The sequence below is a fragment of the Oncorhynchus tshawytscha genome, linkage group LG29, assembly GCF_018296145.1.
Source record: "Oncorhynchus tshawytscha isolate Ot180627B linkage group LG29, Otsh_v2.0, whole genome shotgun sequence".
NCBI lineage: Eukaryota > Metazoa > Chordata > Actinopteri > Salmoniformes > Salmonidae > Oncorhynchus > Oncorhynchus tshawytscha.
The window spans coordinates 18,627,729-18,645,746 of NC_056457.1; the positions used below are offsets into that span (position 1 = coordinate 18,627,729).

The window sequence follows — 18,018 nt, forward strand, 5'->3', positions numbered from 1 at the left end:
TATACACAGTTACTGTTTAATATACATTTTCATAACCCCTTTCAATCTACAGCCTACACTGCAGCCAAAGAGTAAACCATTGGAAAGAAGAGAAGTTGGAATTATTGCGGTGGAAAACAAATTAAACCTACAGCGTGCTGTAACCGTTATTTCAATACCGCATGTGTGCATTGTCATTTTTTTATCTGACAGATAACTCCTGTTTGTTTTTAAAGATAGTATTTAGCTAATTCAGTGTTGGGTTTCATGTCAAAGACTTTTCCCCCTCTTGGAAGTGAACGTGTTTTAATCCAGAGCCCCTCAGTGTCAGAATTGCTTTCAGATGAAGAAAATGTTTTTTATTTTTTTCCTCCATCATTGCACATATCTCAAGGACTATTTCTTGAGCGGCTTCCCCGAGCATCGTTTCAATAAAAGAGGGTCTTATTGAATGAACTCCCATCGCCACAAATCACATCCTGTCCTTCCCCTCCTGAATAAAAACACATTACTCTCAATAGAGGAAGGCCAGGATGGGGGGCTAAACTAAATGTGTTTGTCACCCGATTGGAGCGGAGGAGCAGTCCCCATCCCTGTGATGCTTACGTACAGTGAACAGGCTCTGGTTGACGTACAGCTCTGTGTCGTAGAAGTGGCCCCCGTGCTCCACGGGCTCTGTGGTCCCAGCCCACTGCTCCTCCTTCAGACAGGACCAGGTGAGGGCGGGGCCTCCCAGACGGCTGTGGAGGGCCACACTGAGGCTGTAAAGGCCCCTGGGCAGCTTGTCCCTGACTGCCCGTAGGCAGCGCACACGCACTTCCATGGGCTGGGGACTCTGCGACCACTCCACCTGCATTACATAGAGAAGGTTGTGTTACAGTTACTGTCACTGTAGCAAGAAACCAGAGGTCAAGGAACGCACCCCTCACAGACACAGCACTGGCGTCTCCTTCACTCTCTCCCCCCTCCCTCACGCTCTCTCTCTGTATCTCTCTCCCTGCACTCTCTTCCCCTCCCTCACTCTCTCTGTATCTCTCTCTATCCTTTTCTCCCTCTGCTCAGACAGCGTGCCACTGCCTGCCTCTCCACCAGACAGCAGACAGTGTGCATCATTCTCACTCACAAAGGAAATTCATTACCCTAAACATATCATGTGTACATCCTGTACTGTAACACAAGCATTGCTGCTTAACAACTCAACTGTATACAGTTGAGAGAATTATTCACAAAATAAAAACAATATTTGCACATTTCAGTTATTGGCTGTTAAAAGGGGGAGCACATCAGGTTGGAAATCCATCAAGGGGAGGGATTCAGTTGAAAACGTTAAAGGACAAACACTGGATTAATTCAGGAAGCAATTCATCTGTAAGGGGAGAGGGTTAGTGTCTGAGTCTGTGACGAAACTGTAGCTAATCACAATGAGGTTCCGGGATGAGCTTTGTTGTTGTTTGTTTGTTTTGTTGGAATGGCCTCATTTCAAGGATATGATGAGCAATAGGGGAAGATCGTTGGACTGTTAAGGAATTCATTCTAGATGATCACTGAACAATAAAAAACACTCATTCAGTTTCCCTTCCTGAATGGCATCCTCAAAATACAATTTTGTATGAATTAGCCATCATCATTAATTACGAAAGTAGATGTGTGCATACCCTTATGTGCTTATGTTATTGTATTTATGTAATTATGTACAACCTTTTCACAAATTTTTGCAAATTGGCATGCATCCAGCGTAAAGAGAACAATATAAACTGGGTGGTTCGAGCCCTGAATGCTTATTGGCTGAGAGCCATGGTATATGAGGATGTATACCACGGGTATGACAAAAAATATGCATTTTTACTGTTCTAATTACGTTGTTAACCAGTTTATAACAGCAATAAGACACCTCAGGAGTTTGTGGTATATGGCCAATATACCACAGCTAAAGGCTGTATCCAGGCACTCCACGTTGCGTCGTGAGTAAGAACAGCCCTTAGCCCCCCCCCTGCCCTCAGAACAGACTCAATTCGCCGGGGAATGGACTCTACAAGGTGTCGAAAGCGTTCCACAGGGTTGCTGGCCCATGTTGACTCCAATGCTTCCCACAGTTGTGTCAAATTGGCTAGATGTTCTTTTGGTAGACCATTGTTAATACACACAGGAAACTGTTATGAGTCAAAAACCCAGCAGCGTTGTAATTCTTGACACAAACCGATGCACCAGAAACCTACTACCATACACCGCTCAAAGGCACTTAAATATTTTGTCTTGCCCATTCACCCTCAATGGCACGCACACATACACAATTCAATTGTCAAGGCTTAAAAATATTTTTTTAACCTGTCCTCCCCTTCATCTACACTGATTGAAGTGGATTTAACAAATTATATCAATAAGGGATCATAGCTTTCACCTGGTCAGTCTGTCATAGAAAGAGCAGGTGTTCTTAATGTTTTGTATACTCAGTGTATAGTGCCAGTGAAAGGGAAATTTGGCATATTTGGCAACCTGGTAGCTGAAGAGTGATAGATGACCAGGAGCCTATTTCAAGAGCGCTAAGGGCGAGATCCTTGTACCTAGTATTCACCTACCATAAAACACACACCCGTGCACAAACATGGGGCATTAATATTACATTTCCCTTCATGGATTATTAAAGTACATCATCTATCTCGTACAGTAGTGTTGAGGGCCTAAAAAGGTTCCATGGAACAGTGCATCCTGGTACCCAGTTATACATGAATATTCAAACATTAAGCATGCAACAAACAATATACAGTCCCTTCTGAAAGTATTCACATCCCTTGACTTTTTCCACATTTTGTTGTGTTACAGCCTGAATTTAAAGTAAGATTTTGAATCACTGGTCTACACACAATGCCCCATAATTTTTAGGAAATGTCTTGAGTCAATAATTATTCAACTCCTTTGTTATGGCAAGCCTAAATAAGTTCAGGAGTAAAGGTTAGCTTAAAAAGTCACATAAGTTACATGGACTCACTCTGTGTGCAATAATAGTGTTTAACATTATATTTTAATGACTACCTCATCTTTGTATCCCACACATACAATTATCTGTAAGATCTCCCAGTCGAGCAGTGAATTTCAAACACAGATTCAACAACATAGACCAGGGAGGTTTTCCAATGCCTCGCAAAGAAGGGCACCTATTGGTAGGTGGGTAATAATAAAATAAACATACATTGAATATCACTTTGAGCATGGTGAAGTTATTAATTCCACTTTTGATGGTGTATCAATACACCCAGTCACTACAAAGATAAAGGCGTCCTTCCTAACACAGTTGCCGGAGAGGAAGGAAACCACTCAGGGATTTCACCATGAGGCCAATGGTGACGTTGAAACAGTTACAGAGCTTAATGACTGCAACAGTAGAAAACTGAAGATGGAGCGACAACATTGTACACTGAACAAAAATAATTGCATGAGTTAAAATAAAAGATACCAGAAATGTTCCATACACCCAAAAGCTTTTCTCTCAAATGTACACAAAATCCCTGTTAGTGAGCATTTATGCTTTGCCAAGATAATCCATTTACCTGACAGGTGTGGCATATCAAGAATCTGATTAAACAGCATGATCATTAAACAGGTGAACCTTGTGCTGGGGACAAAAAATGTCACTCTAAAATGTGCAGTTTTGTCACTGATGTATCAAGTTGAGGGAGCGAACAATTGGCGTGCTGACTGCAGGAATGTTCAACAGAGCTGTTGCCAGGGAACTGAATGTTAATTTCTCAAGCATAAGCCGCCTCCAACATTGTTTTAGAGAATTTGGCAGTACACCCAACCGGCCTCACAAACGTAGACCACGTGTAACCACGCCAGCCCAGGACCACCACATATGGCTTATTCACCTACGAGATCATCTGAGGAAGGGGTGCTGAGGAGTATTTCTGCCAAAAAATGCCCTTTTGTTGGAAAAACTCATTCTGATTGGCTGGGCCTGGCTCCCCAGAGGGTGGGCCTGGCTCCCCAGACGGTGAGCCTAAATCCATAGGTTAGGGCCTAATGAATGTATTTCAATTGACTGATTTCCTTCAATCAACTGTAACTCAGTAAAATCTTTGAAATTGTTACATGTTGTGTTTATATTTTTGTTCAGTATTACATGCAACTTAAAAGTTACATATCACAAAATTCTGATTTGAAATCTTTTGGACATCAGAGCAACCTTGAGGAAATCTTATTTGAGTCAGAAAAGGATGTTCATATGATAGGAAGATATACAAAACCTTGCAGAGAGCATATCCAACTGACAATCTTTTAGAAAAAATTACAAAATTACAGTTAACGAAAATGTATGATAAAATCAGTATAAACTAATGTATAGAATTTATTATACATGAGACAAAATTCCCAAATTCTACAACACAACGGCCGAGTCATGTCTAGCAGTGCATTTCAAAAGTATTCAGACCCCTTGACTTTTTCCACATTTTATTACGTTACAGCCTTATTCTAAAAATGGATTAAATTAGTGTCCCTCTCATCAATCTACAAACAATATCCCATAATGACAAAGCAAAAACTGGTTAAGAAATGTTTGCAAATTTATAAAATAAAAAAATCTGAAATATAACATTTACATAAGTATTCAGACCCTTTACTCAGTACTTTGTTGAAGCACCTTTGGCAGCGATTACAGCCTTGAGTCTTCTTGGGTATGACGCTACAAGCTTGGCACACCGGTATTTTGCATTCTTCTCTGCAGATCTTCTCAAGCTCTGTCAGGTTGGATGGGGAGCGTCATTGAACAGCTATTTTCAGGTCTCCCCACAGACGTTTGATTGGTTTCAAGTCCGGGCTCTGGCTGGGCCACTCAAGAACATTCAGAGACTTGTCCCGAAGTCACTCCTGCGTTGTCTTGGCTGTGTGCTTAGAGTCGCTGTCCTGTTGGAAGGTGAACCTTCGTCCCAGTCTGAGGTCCTGAGTGCTCTGGGATAGTTTTTCACCAAGGATCTGTCTGTACTTTGCTTCATTCATCTTTCCCTCAATCCTGACTAGTCTCCCAGTCCCTGCCACTAAAAAACATCAGTCTCACAATGTTAACTTTGCTCTCCTCAACACTCGATCAATGACCAACAAAGCCCCCTTGCTTCATGGATTAATATCTGACAAGCTAGACTTCCTCCTCCTAACTGAAACTTGGCAACAACCTGGTGATTTATTTTCTCTTAACCAAGCTACTCCCGCTGGTTATGGCTACGTGTGACACCCCTGCTCCACCGGCCGTGGTGGCGGACTCGCTGTACTGTAACAACTCCAAAATCTAAATAACTGAACTGTCTCCCTACTATCTCTTCATTTGAATACATTGCCTACAAATCATTTTGCTCAATAACCACTATCCTTGTGTACCGTCCTCCTAACACAGAACCCAAACCGGTTGCGATTGTGCACCATCGTGCATACATTTATTTGGTCCCCCCACACCAAAAGCGATCACGACACGCAGGTTGAAATATCAAAACAAACTCTGAACCAATTACATTAATTTGGGGACAGGTCGAAAAGCATTAAACATTTACGCCAATTTAGCTAGCTAGCTTGCACTTGCTAGCTAATTTGTCCTATATAGCTAGCTCGCTGTTGTTAGCTAATATGTCCTGGGAAATAAACATTGAATTGTTATTTTACCTGAAATACACGAGGTCCTCTACTCCGACAAATCCACACATAATCCACACATAAAACGGTCAACCGATTCGTTTCTAGTCATCTCTCCACCTTCCAGGCTTTTTCTTCTTTGAACTTATAAGGTGATTTCATAGTATTACCACAACGACCAACAACACAGTTCGTCTTTCAATCACCCACGTGGGTATAACCAATGAGGAGATGGCACGTGGGTATCTGCTTCTATAAACCAATGAGGAGATGGGAGAGGCAGGACTTGCACCGCGATCTGCATCACAAATAGAACTGACTTCTATTTTATCCCGTGGCAATGCAGACACTCGTTGAGGAGCGCGAGCAGTGTAGGTGCAATAATTGAATAATATAGATTTCTACATTTATTTTGCAACGCTCGGCGCACACGACGCGAGCAGTGTAGTCAGGGTGTAAAGCTAACAAATCATTCCTCTCTCAACTGTCGGAATTACTCACGTGCACACAAACTGGCCTCTGATTTCATGGCCGTTAGGTACTGTTTCAATATTACCTAACATGTCAATTTTCCCACTCACATCAAGGGACACATAGTTGACCTTGTTTGCTCTGTTGGCCCCAACCTAACTTATACTTCCCCCTCCCTATTCCCGCTGTCTGAACACAAGATTCTTAATTTCTATCTAACCTCATACTCACCACACAACACTGACAAATGCCTCATCTCCTTCCACAACATCAAAGCTCTGATGCCATCTGCTCCGCCCTGCCCATTGACCACACCTCCAACTCACCTGATGAACTAGTTGCCAAATTCAATGCTCTGTCTCACTCAACTCTCTGGCCCACTCCAAACTAAACCTCTCTTTTGCTCCTTCCCCTCCTCCCCACCCTGATTTACGCCTGAGCTCCGCTGCCAGAAGCATGCTGGCCGCCACCTGGAGTGGCTGAGCAAGAAGTCTGGGCTCACTGTCCACGCTGAGGCCTACAAACACAACCTACAGTGATGCCCTCAGTGCTGCCAGGTCCACTTATTTCTCCAACATCATCAACAGCTCCAATAAGAACTCCCAGACTCTGTTATCCACTGTCAGCAAGCCACTTCAGCCCCGTGACCATACCTTTTCTACTCCCTCCACTGAACTCTAAAACTCCTTCCTTTAGTTTTTCAAGGACAAGATCACCAAAAAATTCCTTACTGACTGATCAATCGCTCTTAACTTCTTTGGGATAGGGGGCAGCATTTTCAATTTTGGATGAATAGCGTGCCCAGAGTAAACTGCCTCCTACTCAGTCCCAGATGCTAATATATGCATATTAGTATTAGTATTGGATAGAAAACACTCTGAAGTTTCTAAAACTGTTTGAATGATGTCTGTGAGTATAACATAACGTATATGGCAGGCAAAAGCCTGAGAAAAAATCCAAACAGGAAGTAGGAAATTTGAGGTTTGTAGTTTTTGAACTCAGCCCCTATCGAATACACAGTGGGATATGGGTCATCTTGCACTTCCTAAGGCTTCCACTAGATCTCAACAGTCTTTAGAACGTTGTATCAGGCTTCTACTGTGAAGGGGGGCCGAATGAGAGCTGATTGAGTCAGAGGTCTGGCAGCAGCCTCGATCTCAGTCACGCGTGTTCACATGAGTGGTATCTCCCGTTCCTTTGCTTTTCTACAGACAATGGAATTCTCCGGTTGGAACATTATTGAACATTTATGATAAAAACATCCTAAAGATTGATTCTATACTTAGTTTGACAAGTTTCTACGACCTGTAATATAACTTTTTAAACTTTTCGTTTGGCTGGACCTAAACGCGCGTTTGGATTTGTTTACCAAAAGCCCTAAAAAAAGAGGCTATTTGGACATAAATGATGGACATTATCGAACAAATCAAACATTTATTGTGGAACTGGGATTCCTGGGAGTGCATTCTGATGAAGATCATCAAAGGTAAATGAATATTTATAATGCTATTTCTGACTATTGTTGACTGCGTAACATGGCGGATATTTATTTTGGCTGGTTTATGAGTATTTCTGTGAATTGATGTGGCTCTCTGCAAAATCACAGCATGTTTTTGAACTACTGAATATAACACACCAATGTAAACTGAGAATTTTGGATATAAACATGCACTTTATTGAACAAAACATACATGTATTGTGTAATATGAAATCCTATGAGTGTCATCTGATGAACATCATCAAAGGTTAGTGATTCATTTTATCTCTATTTGTGCTTTTTGTGACTCCTCTCTTTGGCTGGAAAAATGGCTGTGTTTTTCTGTGACTTGGTGGTGACCTAACATAATAGTTTGTGGAGCTTTCGCTATAAAGCATTTTTGAAATCAGACACTGGGGCTGGATTAATGAGAATTTTATCTTTAAAATGGTGCATGGACTTGTATGTTTGAGAAATTTGATTTATGAGATTTCTGTTGATTTGCATTTGGCGCCCTTGTAACGGCATTCCTCCTCCTCTTCTGAGGAGGAGAAGCGAGAAGGATCGGAGGACCAATGCGCAGCGTGGTAAGTGTCCATAACGTTTATTTAAAGACATAAACTGAACACTACAAAACAATAAACGTGAAACGAACTAAACCGAAACAGTACCGTGTGGCAACAATCACATGCACGGAAAACACCACCCACAAACCAAAAGTGAAACCCAGGCTACCTAAGTATGATTCTCAATCAGAGACAACTAACGACACCTGCCTCTGATTGAGAACCATACTAGGCTGAACTCAAAACCCCAACATAGAAAAACACACATAGACTGCCCACCCCAACTCACGCCCTGACCATACTAAATAAAGACAAAACAAAGGAAATAAAGGTCAGAACGTGACAGCCCTGCAATTTTATTGGCTGTTGGCGGAGCGCCAGTCCTAGACAGGTTAACCGCCCCTCCCCTGTCTACCTCCAAACTACCTCCAAACTGTCACCCCTGAAACTCTGCTCTCCGAATGTGTCACTCTGGCACTGCAGGGAAATGTAGTCATTTAACATGATTTGTCTATAGACCCATTGAGTGTGTGTTAAATTTTTTCCAACTTTATGCAATTCAAAACGGATTTAATCCAAAGAGCATGAGAAGGGGGTGCAGAGGATTTCCATGTATGTAAAACTAATCGTCTCGTTAACAAAGTGACAAAGGCAATTACATCCTTATTCATTTTGGTCAATTGTGTTGTGGGTAAGGAAACTCCAAATAATGCAATAAATGGGTCTGGCTCGATCTCTGTGCCGCTTAATTCTGAGAGTGTGTTAAAGATGTCTTTCCAGAAACCAACAAGAGATGGGCAACACCAAAACATGTGTACATGATTAGCAGGAGACTGGTTACAACGTACACAATTAGGGTTCACATCCTTTTAAATTTAGGATAATCTTGCTTTGGTCCAGTGGGCCCTATGAATGAGTTTGCATTGAATGAGAATGTGTCGGGCGCAAATAGAAGAGGTATGTACTCTTTTGAGTGCCCCTTCCCATAGTTCATCAGACATTTCCTCACCCAGTTCCTCCTCCCATGAGGATTTAATATTGTTTAATGAGGTGGTTTGTAGTGAGCAAATTTGACTAAAGATTATTGACAAGGTGTCTTTCAGAGTAGGAAGAGGGATAAGAAGGGTGGGGAATCAGGGATCTATGCTGTGGACGTAACTCTGGACTTGTAAGATCCTAAAGAAATTATGTCTGGGGAGACCAAATTTATCTGATAATTGTTCAACTTACTAAATGTATTGTTAATATAGAGATCTCTGAATCTTTTAATACCGAGACCATGTTGAGAAAGCACCATCAATCATAGATGGGGGAAAAGCTGGATTTGAGGCTACTGGAGCAAAAGAAGAGGTTGTCTGAAACCCAAAGTGGCAGCTAAATTGATTCCAGATGTTCAATGTTGTTTTGACACATATTTTTGGTGAAGGAAGAGTAAGGGCCTGTAATGGAGGAGTGAGCGAGCGAAGACAATGATGCCGGTATAGATGAGGCGGCTTCCATCTATAGCCAAATTGGGGGTGGGAAAATCTCTCTGCAACCAGTACTGAATGAGCCTAAGGTTAGCGGCCCAATAATATAATCTAAAATCCGGTAGAGCTAGACCGCCATCTGGTTTGGGCCTCTGCAAAAGCTGTTTTCGTATCCTAGGGGGCTTTTTGTCCCATATAAAAGGTACAATTAGGCCGTTAATCTTTTTGAAAAATGTATTGGGAAGAAAAATCGGTAGGCACTGATAGAGATAAAAGAATTTAGGGAGAGTATTCATATTAATATAATTAATTATTGTGACTAAGGTTAGGTGTAGCAAAGACCAGCTTTCCAAATTGTCCTTAGTGCGGGTTGAAAGAGGAGCAAAGTTGGCTTGAAAAAGGTTTTCAAATCTGATGCACCCCGAGATAAATAAAGCTACTGTGAGCAATTTTAAATGACAAGTTACGTAAAGGGGATTTTCTTGCGGCCATATTAAAACCTCTTGCCACTCAGATCCCTTTAGCTGGATCATTTTTGTCTACATCCGGTGAATTGCAGAGCGCCAAATTAAAACTAAATTATTAAAAATATTTCATTTGCATGAAATAGCACCTAACCCAAACCCTTACACTACCCTTTTTCTCCGCACATACAATGCATATGCTCTTGACTGTGGTCCATATCAGGATCTTGATATGCTAATTAAGGACAACTTCTGATGATTATTTGAGTTTTGAGGATATGCTCAATAATTTGACAAATATTAAATCCATATCATTCTTTCAGACACTAGCTATAATTGTTGTATTCCCTCTGGATAAATGTGTGCGCAAACCGCAAGCTAAAAGCAAGCAGTGTAACTGGTTACCTAGCAACAACAATCACATCTTTTCTGCTGTGGAGTTCCAACTGTCATTTCTGAATTTGTCTTACACAAATGAGTGCATAAACGTGTGTGGTCGAACTGACAACTGGGGAAAGAAAGAAGTAACTCAAAAGAAGTTAACGCTACAGTGAGTAGCTAATTTGAGATGTTTTATTTATCTTAGTAACTAAAATGACCAAAACATTAGCTAATTTGTCCAGCACACAGTAGGGTAAGCTAGCTAATAACTCTACCTACATGTACATATTACCTCAATACCAGGGCTCCCGCACATTGACTCTGTACCAACACCCACAGTATATAGCCCTGCTATTGTTATTTACTGCTGCTCTTTAATTTTGTCATTCTTATCGCTTACTTTTTTTTTTGTATTTTCATAAAACTGCATTGTTGGTTAAGGGCTTGGAAGTAAGCATTTCACAGTAAGGTCTACTACACCTGTTGTATTCGGCGCATGTGACAAATATAATTTAATTTGATGTGTGGGGTAAATGCTAACTGGTAGCCTAGATAGCTAACAAATAACGAAAATGTCTAACCTTCTGGGAAAAACATTTTTACCCCCTATCAAGCCTCAAGGTGTCAGCTAATGTTTTAAAACGTTTAGTTGCATTTTGTATTACTTTTAATATAATTCCAGTTAGTTTCGCTACGTTTTGGTATGGTTTTGTGAAATGACAATATTTTCTTGCAATATCGAAACGATTCATGATTTATGCATTGACAGTTTGAAGTGGATCACAGACCAACACTACCATCATGTTGGGTCTTGACAGTGAGGAACCACAGCAGATGACACAATCTGCAACCCACAGTCTGCATCTTTACAGAAAATGTGTTGTGATTGGAGCTCTGGATTTGCAATGCTGCATTTTTAAAAACAGAAATAACAGAATAGTGCTTTGGAAATAGCAACTTTGATTAAATAAGACTTTAAAAAAAATAAGGATACATAAATTAGCAGGTTAATTCGTTCATGCCTAAGTATGCTGAACAAAAATATAATAATAAAAATAATAACATATAAAGTGTTGGTTCCATGTTTCATGAGCTGTAATAAAAGATCCTACAAAATGCTTATTTCTCTCAACTTTTGTGAAGAAATTTGTTTACATCCTTATTAGTGAGCATTTCTCCTTTGCCATGATAATCCATCCACCTGACAAGTTTGGCATGTCAATGAGCTGATTAAACAGCATGATCATTACACAGGTGCACTTTGTGCTGGGGACAATAAAAGGCCACTCTAAAATGTGCCATTTTGTCACACAACATAATGCCACCAATATCTCAAGTTGAGGGAGCTTGCAATTGGCATGCTGACTGCAGGTACAGTGCATTTGGAAAGTATTCAGACCCCTTCCCCTTTTCCACGTTAAGTTACGTTACAGCCTTATTCTAAAATTGATTAAATAAAACAAATGTGTCATCACTCTACACACAATACCCCATTATGACAAAGATAAAACAGGTTTTAAGAAATGTTTGCCAATTTATTAAAGCTAAAAAACAGAAAGACCCTTTTGAAAGATACAGCAGGTCTTCAATTAGTCAGTCTGCTACCCAGAAGCTAGACAGTGGCGGTTGACCAGGAGTATAGGGAACAGATTCTGGTGTCATTCACCTACCACAAAACAAACACACAAACAAATTTGAAACTATCAATTATAGTCCCCAAAATCCATTGGAGATTCGACTTTACTCATTTGCATGTTCCGCACTCGACTTTTGCCACGCAAAATAAACGGTCTGGTGACACTGTTTGGATTCATTTATTTTTGTTCAGTTTATAAACCCTTGCCGTCAGAAAGTACTCACTCCCTTTGGCTTTTTCCACATTTTGTTGTGTTACACCCTGAATTAAAAATGTATTTGTCTACCTCCTGAGTGGCGCAGTGGTCTAAGGCACTGAATCGCAGTGCCAGCTGTGCCACTAGGGATTTGAGTCCAGGCTTTCGCAGCCGGCCGCGACCAGGAGACCCATGGGGAAGTGCACAATTGGCCCACCATCGTTCGGGTTAGGGGAGGATTTTTTCCTTGTCCCATCGCGCACTAGTGACTCCTGTGGCGGGCTGGGCGCAGTGCGTGCTGACATGGTTGCCAGATGTTTCCTCTGACACATTGGTGCGGCTGGCTTCTGGGTTAAGCGGGCATTGTGTAAAGAAGCAGTGCGGCTTGGTTGGGTTGTATTTCGGAGGACACACGGCTCTTGACCTTCGCCTCTCCCGAGTCCGTACAGGAGCTACAGCGATGAGACAAGACTAACTACCAATTGGATACCATGAAATTGGGGAGAAAAAATGATAATGTATTTGTCACTGGCCTAATGTCTACATGGATCTACATTCTTACAAATTAATTAAAAATTACAAGCTGGAATGTCTTGAGTCAAAAAATATTCAACCCCTTTGTTATGACAAGCCTAAATAAGTTAATGAATAATAATAATAAGTGAATAAGTTGCACATAAATTGCATGGACTCACTTTCTGTGAAACTAATAGTGTTTAACATACCTCATCTCTGTACCGCACACATACAATTATCTGTGAGGTCCTTCAGTCGAGCAGTGAATTTCAAACCCAGATTCAACCACAAAGACCAGGGAGGTTTTTCCAATGACACGCAAATAAGGGCACCTATTGGTAGATGGGTAAAAAAAAAGCAGACTGTCACGCCCTGACCGTAGAGAGCTTTTTATGTCTCTATTCTTGGTTTGGTCAGGGTGTGATTTGGGTGGGCATTCTATGTTCATGTTTCTATGTTTTCTATTTCTTTGTGTTTGGCCAGGTATGGTTCTCATTCAGGGACAGCGGTCTATTGTTGTCTCTGATTGGGAATCATACTTAGGTAGCTGTTTTCCCTCCTTCTGTGTGGGATCTTGTTCTTCGTTTGTGACCAGGTAGTTTGCACTATGAAGTTGTTCGGTTGTTGTTTTCTTTATTATTTTGTTGTCTAAAAGTTTCACTTCAACAATAAATATTATGTGGAACTGAAGGAACGCTGCGCCTTGGTCTCATCCTTCTGACGACAGCCGTTACACAGACAATGAATATCCCTTTGAGCATGGTGAAATTATTAATTATCAATACACCCAGTCAATACAAAGATACAGGCTTCCTTCCTAACTCAATTACCAGAGAGGAAGGAAACATTTAGGGATTTCTGTCACAGCTGTTGAAAGGAGAGGACCAAGGTGCAGCGTTGTGAGCGTACGTTTTCTTTTATTAATCAAAATGACGCCGAACAAAACAATAAACACTACAAAAACAAACCGTGAAGCTCAAAGGCTATGTGCCCTAAACAAAGTCAACTTCCCACAAAGAAAGGAGGTAAAAAGGGCTATCTATGTATGGTTCCCAATCAGAGACAACGATAGACAGCTGTCCCTGATTGAGAACCATACCCGGCCAAAACATAGAAACACCAAATCATAGAAAACGAAACATAGAATGCCCACCCCAAATCACACCCTGACCAAACCAAATAGAGACATTAAGAGGCTCTCTACGGTCAGGGCGTGACAATTTCACCATGTTGCCAATGGTGACTTTAAAACAGTTACAGAGTTTAATGGCCATGATAGGAGAAAACTGAGGATGGATCAACAACATTAAAGTTACTCCAAAATACTAACCTGATTGACAGAATGAAAATTAGGAAGCCTGTACAGAATAAAAAATATTCAAAAACATGCATCCTGTTGCACTAAAGTAATGCTGCAAAAAAAATTGCAAAGCAATTCACTTTTTGTCTTTAATACAAAGTGTTATGCTTGGGGCAGCACCAATACAACACATTGCTGAGTACCACTCTCCATACTTTCAAGCAAAGTGATGGCTGCATCATGTCATGGGTATGCATGTAATTGTTAAGGATTGGTGAGTTTTTCCAGATAAAAAACAAATGGAATGTTGCTAAGCACAGGCAAAATCCTAAAGGAAAACCTGGGTCACCCCACATAGCCTGGTTCCTCTCTAGGTTTCTTCCTAGGTTTTGGCCTTTCTATGGAGTTTTTCCTAGCCACCGTGCTTCTACACCTGCATTGCTTGCTGTTTGGGGTTTTAGGCTGGGTTTCTGTACAGCACTTTGAGATATCAGCTGATATACGAAGGGCTATATAAACACATTTGATTTGATTTGAGTCTGCTTTCCACCTTTCAGCAGGACAATGAACTAAAACACAAGGCCAAATCTACACTGAAGTTGCTTACCAAGAAGACAATGAATGTTCCTGAGTGGCCGAGTTACAGTTTTGATTTAAATCTGAAAATGCTTGTTTAGCAATGATCAACAACCAGCTTGACAGAACTTGACAGAAAGATGCTTCTGCAAAGTATTGACTCAGGGGTGTGAATACTTCTGTATTTCATTTTCAATATGTTTGCAAACAATTCAAAAAACCTGTTTTCACTTTGCCATTATGGGGTATTTATTGTGGGTAGATCAGTGTGAAAAAAATATAAGAATTTTATACATTTTCAATTCAGGCTTTAACAACAAAATGTGGAATAAGCAAGGGGTATGAATACTTTCTGAAGGCACTGTATCTATCTAGTACAGAAGCGCAGAGAACCTAAAAAGGTTCCATGGAAAAGTGCATCCTGGTACCTAGTTATACATTAATATTCAAAAACATTAAGCATACAACAAACAATATACAGTGCATTCGGAAAGTATTCAGAACCCTTCCACATTTTGTTATGTTACAGCCTTATTATAAAATGTATTTACACACAATCTACACACACAATATCTAATAATCCCAAAGCAAAAACCGGTCTTTAGATTATTTTGCAAATGTATTAAGAATAAAAAACTGAAATACCTTATTTACATAACTATTCAGACCCTTTAATATGAGACTCAGAATTGAGTTTAGGTGCACCTTGTTTCTTTTGATCATCCTTGAGATGTTTCTACAACTTGATTGGAGTCTACCTGTGGTAAATTCAATTGATTGGACATGATTTGGAAAGGAACACATTCTGTCTATATAAGGTCCCACAGTTGACAGTGCACGTCAGAGCAAAAACCAAGCCATGAGGTCGAAGGAATAGTCCGTAGATCTCCGAGACAGGATTATGGCGAGGCACAGATCTGGGGATTGGTACCAAAACATTTTGGCAGCATTGAAGGTCAAAAATAACACAGTGGTCTCCATTCTTAAATGGAAGAAGTTTAGAACCACCAAGACTCTTCCTAGAGCTGGTCACCTGGACAAACTGAACAATTGGGGGAGTAGGGCCTTGGTCAGGGAGGTGACCAAGAACCCGATGATCACTCTGACAGAGCTCCAGTGTTCCTTTGCCGAGATGGGAAAACCTTCCAGAAGGACAACCATCTCTGCAGTACTCCACCAATCAGGCCTTTATGGTAGCATGGCCAGACGGAAGCCACTCCTCAGTAAAATGCACATGACAGCCTGGTTGGAGTCTGCCAAAAGACACCTAAAGGACTCTCAGACCATGAGAAACAAGATTTTCTGGTCTGATGAAACCAAGATTGAACTCTATGGCCTGAATGCCATGTGTCATGTGTGGCACCATCTCTATGGTGAAGCATGGTGTTGGCAGCATCATGCTGTGGGGATGTTTTTCAGAGGCAGGGACTGGGAGACTAGTCCGGATTAAGGCAAAGATGAACGGAGCAAAGTACAAAGAGATCCTTGATGAAAACCTGCTCCAGAGCACTCAGGCCCTCAGACTGGGGCAAAGGTTCAACTTCCAGCAGGACAACGACCCTAAGCACACAGCCAAGACAATGCAGGAATGGCTTGGGGACAAACGTATGAATGTCCTTGAGTGCCCCAGCCAGAGCCCGGACTTGAACCCAATCAAACATCTCTGGACAGACCTGAAAATAGCTGTGCAGAGATTCAACCTGACAGAGCTTGGTACAAATACTGGTGTACCAAGCTTGTAGCATCATAGCCTAGAATACTTGAGGCTGTAACCACTGCCAAGGGTGTTTCAACAAAGTACTGAGTAAAGGGTCTGAATACTTATGGAAATGCAATATTTCCGTTTTTTTCATAACTTTGCTGAACCTGTTTTTGTTTTGTCATTATGGGGTATTTTGTGTAGATTGATTATGAAAAAATAGATTTAATCAATTTTAGAATAAGGCTGTAATGTAACAAAATGTGTAAAAAGATACTGCAGGTCTTGAATTATACAGTCAGCTACCCGGGAGCTAGACAGTGGCGGTTGACCAGCAGCCTAAGTGACATATCCTGGTGTTATTCACCTACCATAAAAACAAACAAATGTCCACAAACAGCACAGGGATGACAGTTCAACACACAGTCACCTAATCTTAAACCATCTATTATATTCAAAAAAATCCTCTGGAGATTCTACTTAACTCAATTTGCATGTTCCGCTCTCTGACTGTTGCCACTCTACATAAACGGTGTATACTGGTGGCACTATTGGGATTCACCTACCCTGCACTGTGTGCCTGGCAGTGTTGCTTTTTGACTGTTAAAGGCCCATATTAACCATTTGGAACACACACACACACACACACACACACACACACACACACACACACACACATACACACGTAAAAAGATAGACACCCAGCGCCACGTGCATGCCGTTGCCTGGCAGTGCCCAGCCCAAAGCCACCCTCAGAGGGTGTGTGACGAGCCCTGCCGTTATGCCCCGCAATCTCCTTGCTGAGCATCTTTGCATACGCCACAACACAAAACAATTTAGGCAGAAGTGAAATTAGTATAATTGGTGGTAAAGCGGTTTAGCCCACACATCGCACATCCAGGAGGTTAAGGCTCTAAGCCCCCACACTGCTGAGGGAGAAAGAAAGGGGGTAAAAAAAAGAACAATAAAAATAAATAAAAACTTCACAGCACACCAGTGTTCATTTTTCACTATATATGTCTTTAGAGATTGTTATTATTTGTCTCTCATGCATGGACCGGTAAGTGTATGGTGGAAAGTCAAGAAATCCGGGAAGGTAAAAGGCAAAGTGAGCCAATTTTCCATATCAGAAGGTGGTTTGTTTGCCCGGAGCCTTAGTTGTGCCTAAAGTGCCATAACATTACACCACTCCTACAGATGAGATCAAAGCATTCAGCCACGGATCCTCAGCAGCTTTTTTTGGCACGCAGCGCGTCCTTCGCCGAAACATCTTTTCAAGGTTCCTACATTGACTGCTCCACAAATTGAACTCTTTAATACACAGGAAATGCCACATACAAAAACATATTTTCTTTCTAAGTATAGCCTAATATTCGGAGATTAAGCTTTCTCGTTAATTATTTTCATTTTAATTAGTAAATCTTAATTAACAATGAACATTTACCCTTAAAAATGTTGGCTTCGGAATGAAGGAAAGGGGGGGGGGAACGAGTGAATAAATATGACAATCTTTTTGGGACCTCCAGGCAGGATTACTGATGCAGGCAGACTTAGTTATTAAACACGTTCTAAATTAAATGCCTCCATGAATTTTGCACAGAAATATATTTTCATAGTTTTGCATGCCAAATGTGACATTTTATATTTTAGATTCATCTGCCGCAGTAATTTT

General features: G+C 41.0%; 1 protein-coding gene across 4 annotated transcripts in view; it reads right to left on the bottom strand.

The window, feature by feature from the left end:
* Positions 1-18,018, bottom strand: part of ofcc1 (orofacial cleft 1 candidate 1) — a 114,483-nt gene that overhangs the window by 75,129 nt on the left and 21,336 nt on the right. For all 4 annotated transcript variants that reach the window (XM_042308758.1, XM_042308759.1, XM_042308760.1 and 1 more), the window contains exon 12: positions 590-829. In XM_042308758.1, the coding sequence (XP_042164692.1) occupies positions 590-829 (240 nt within the window). The remainder of the gene's footprint in view (positions 1-589; positions 830-18,018) is intronic.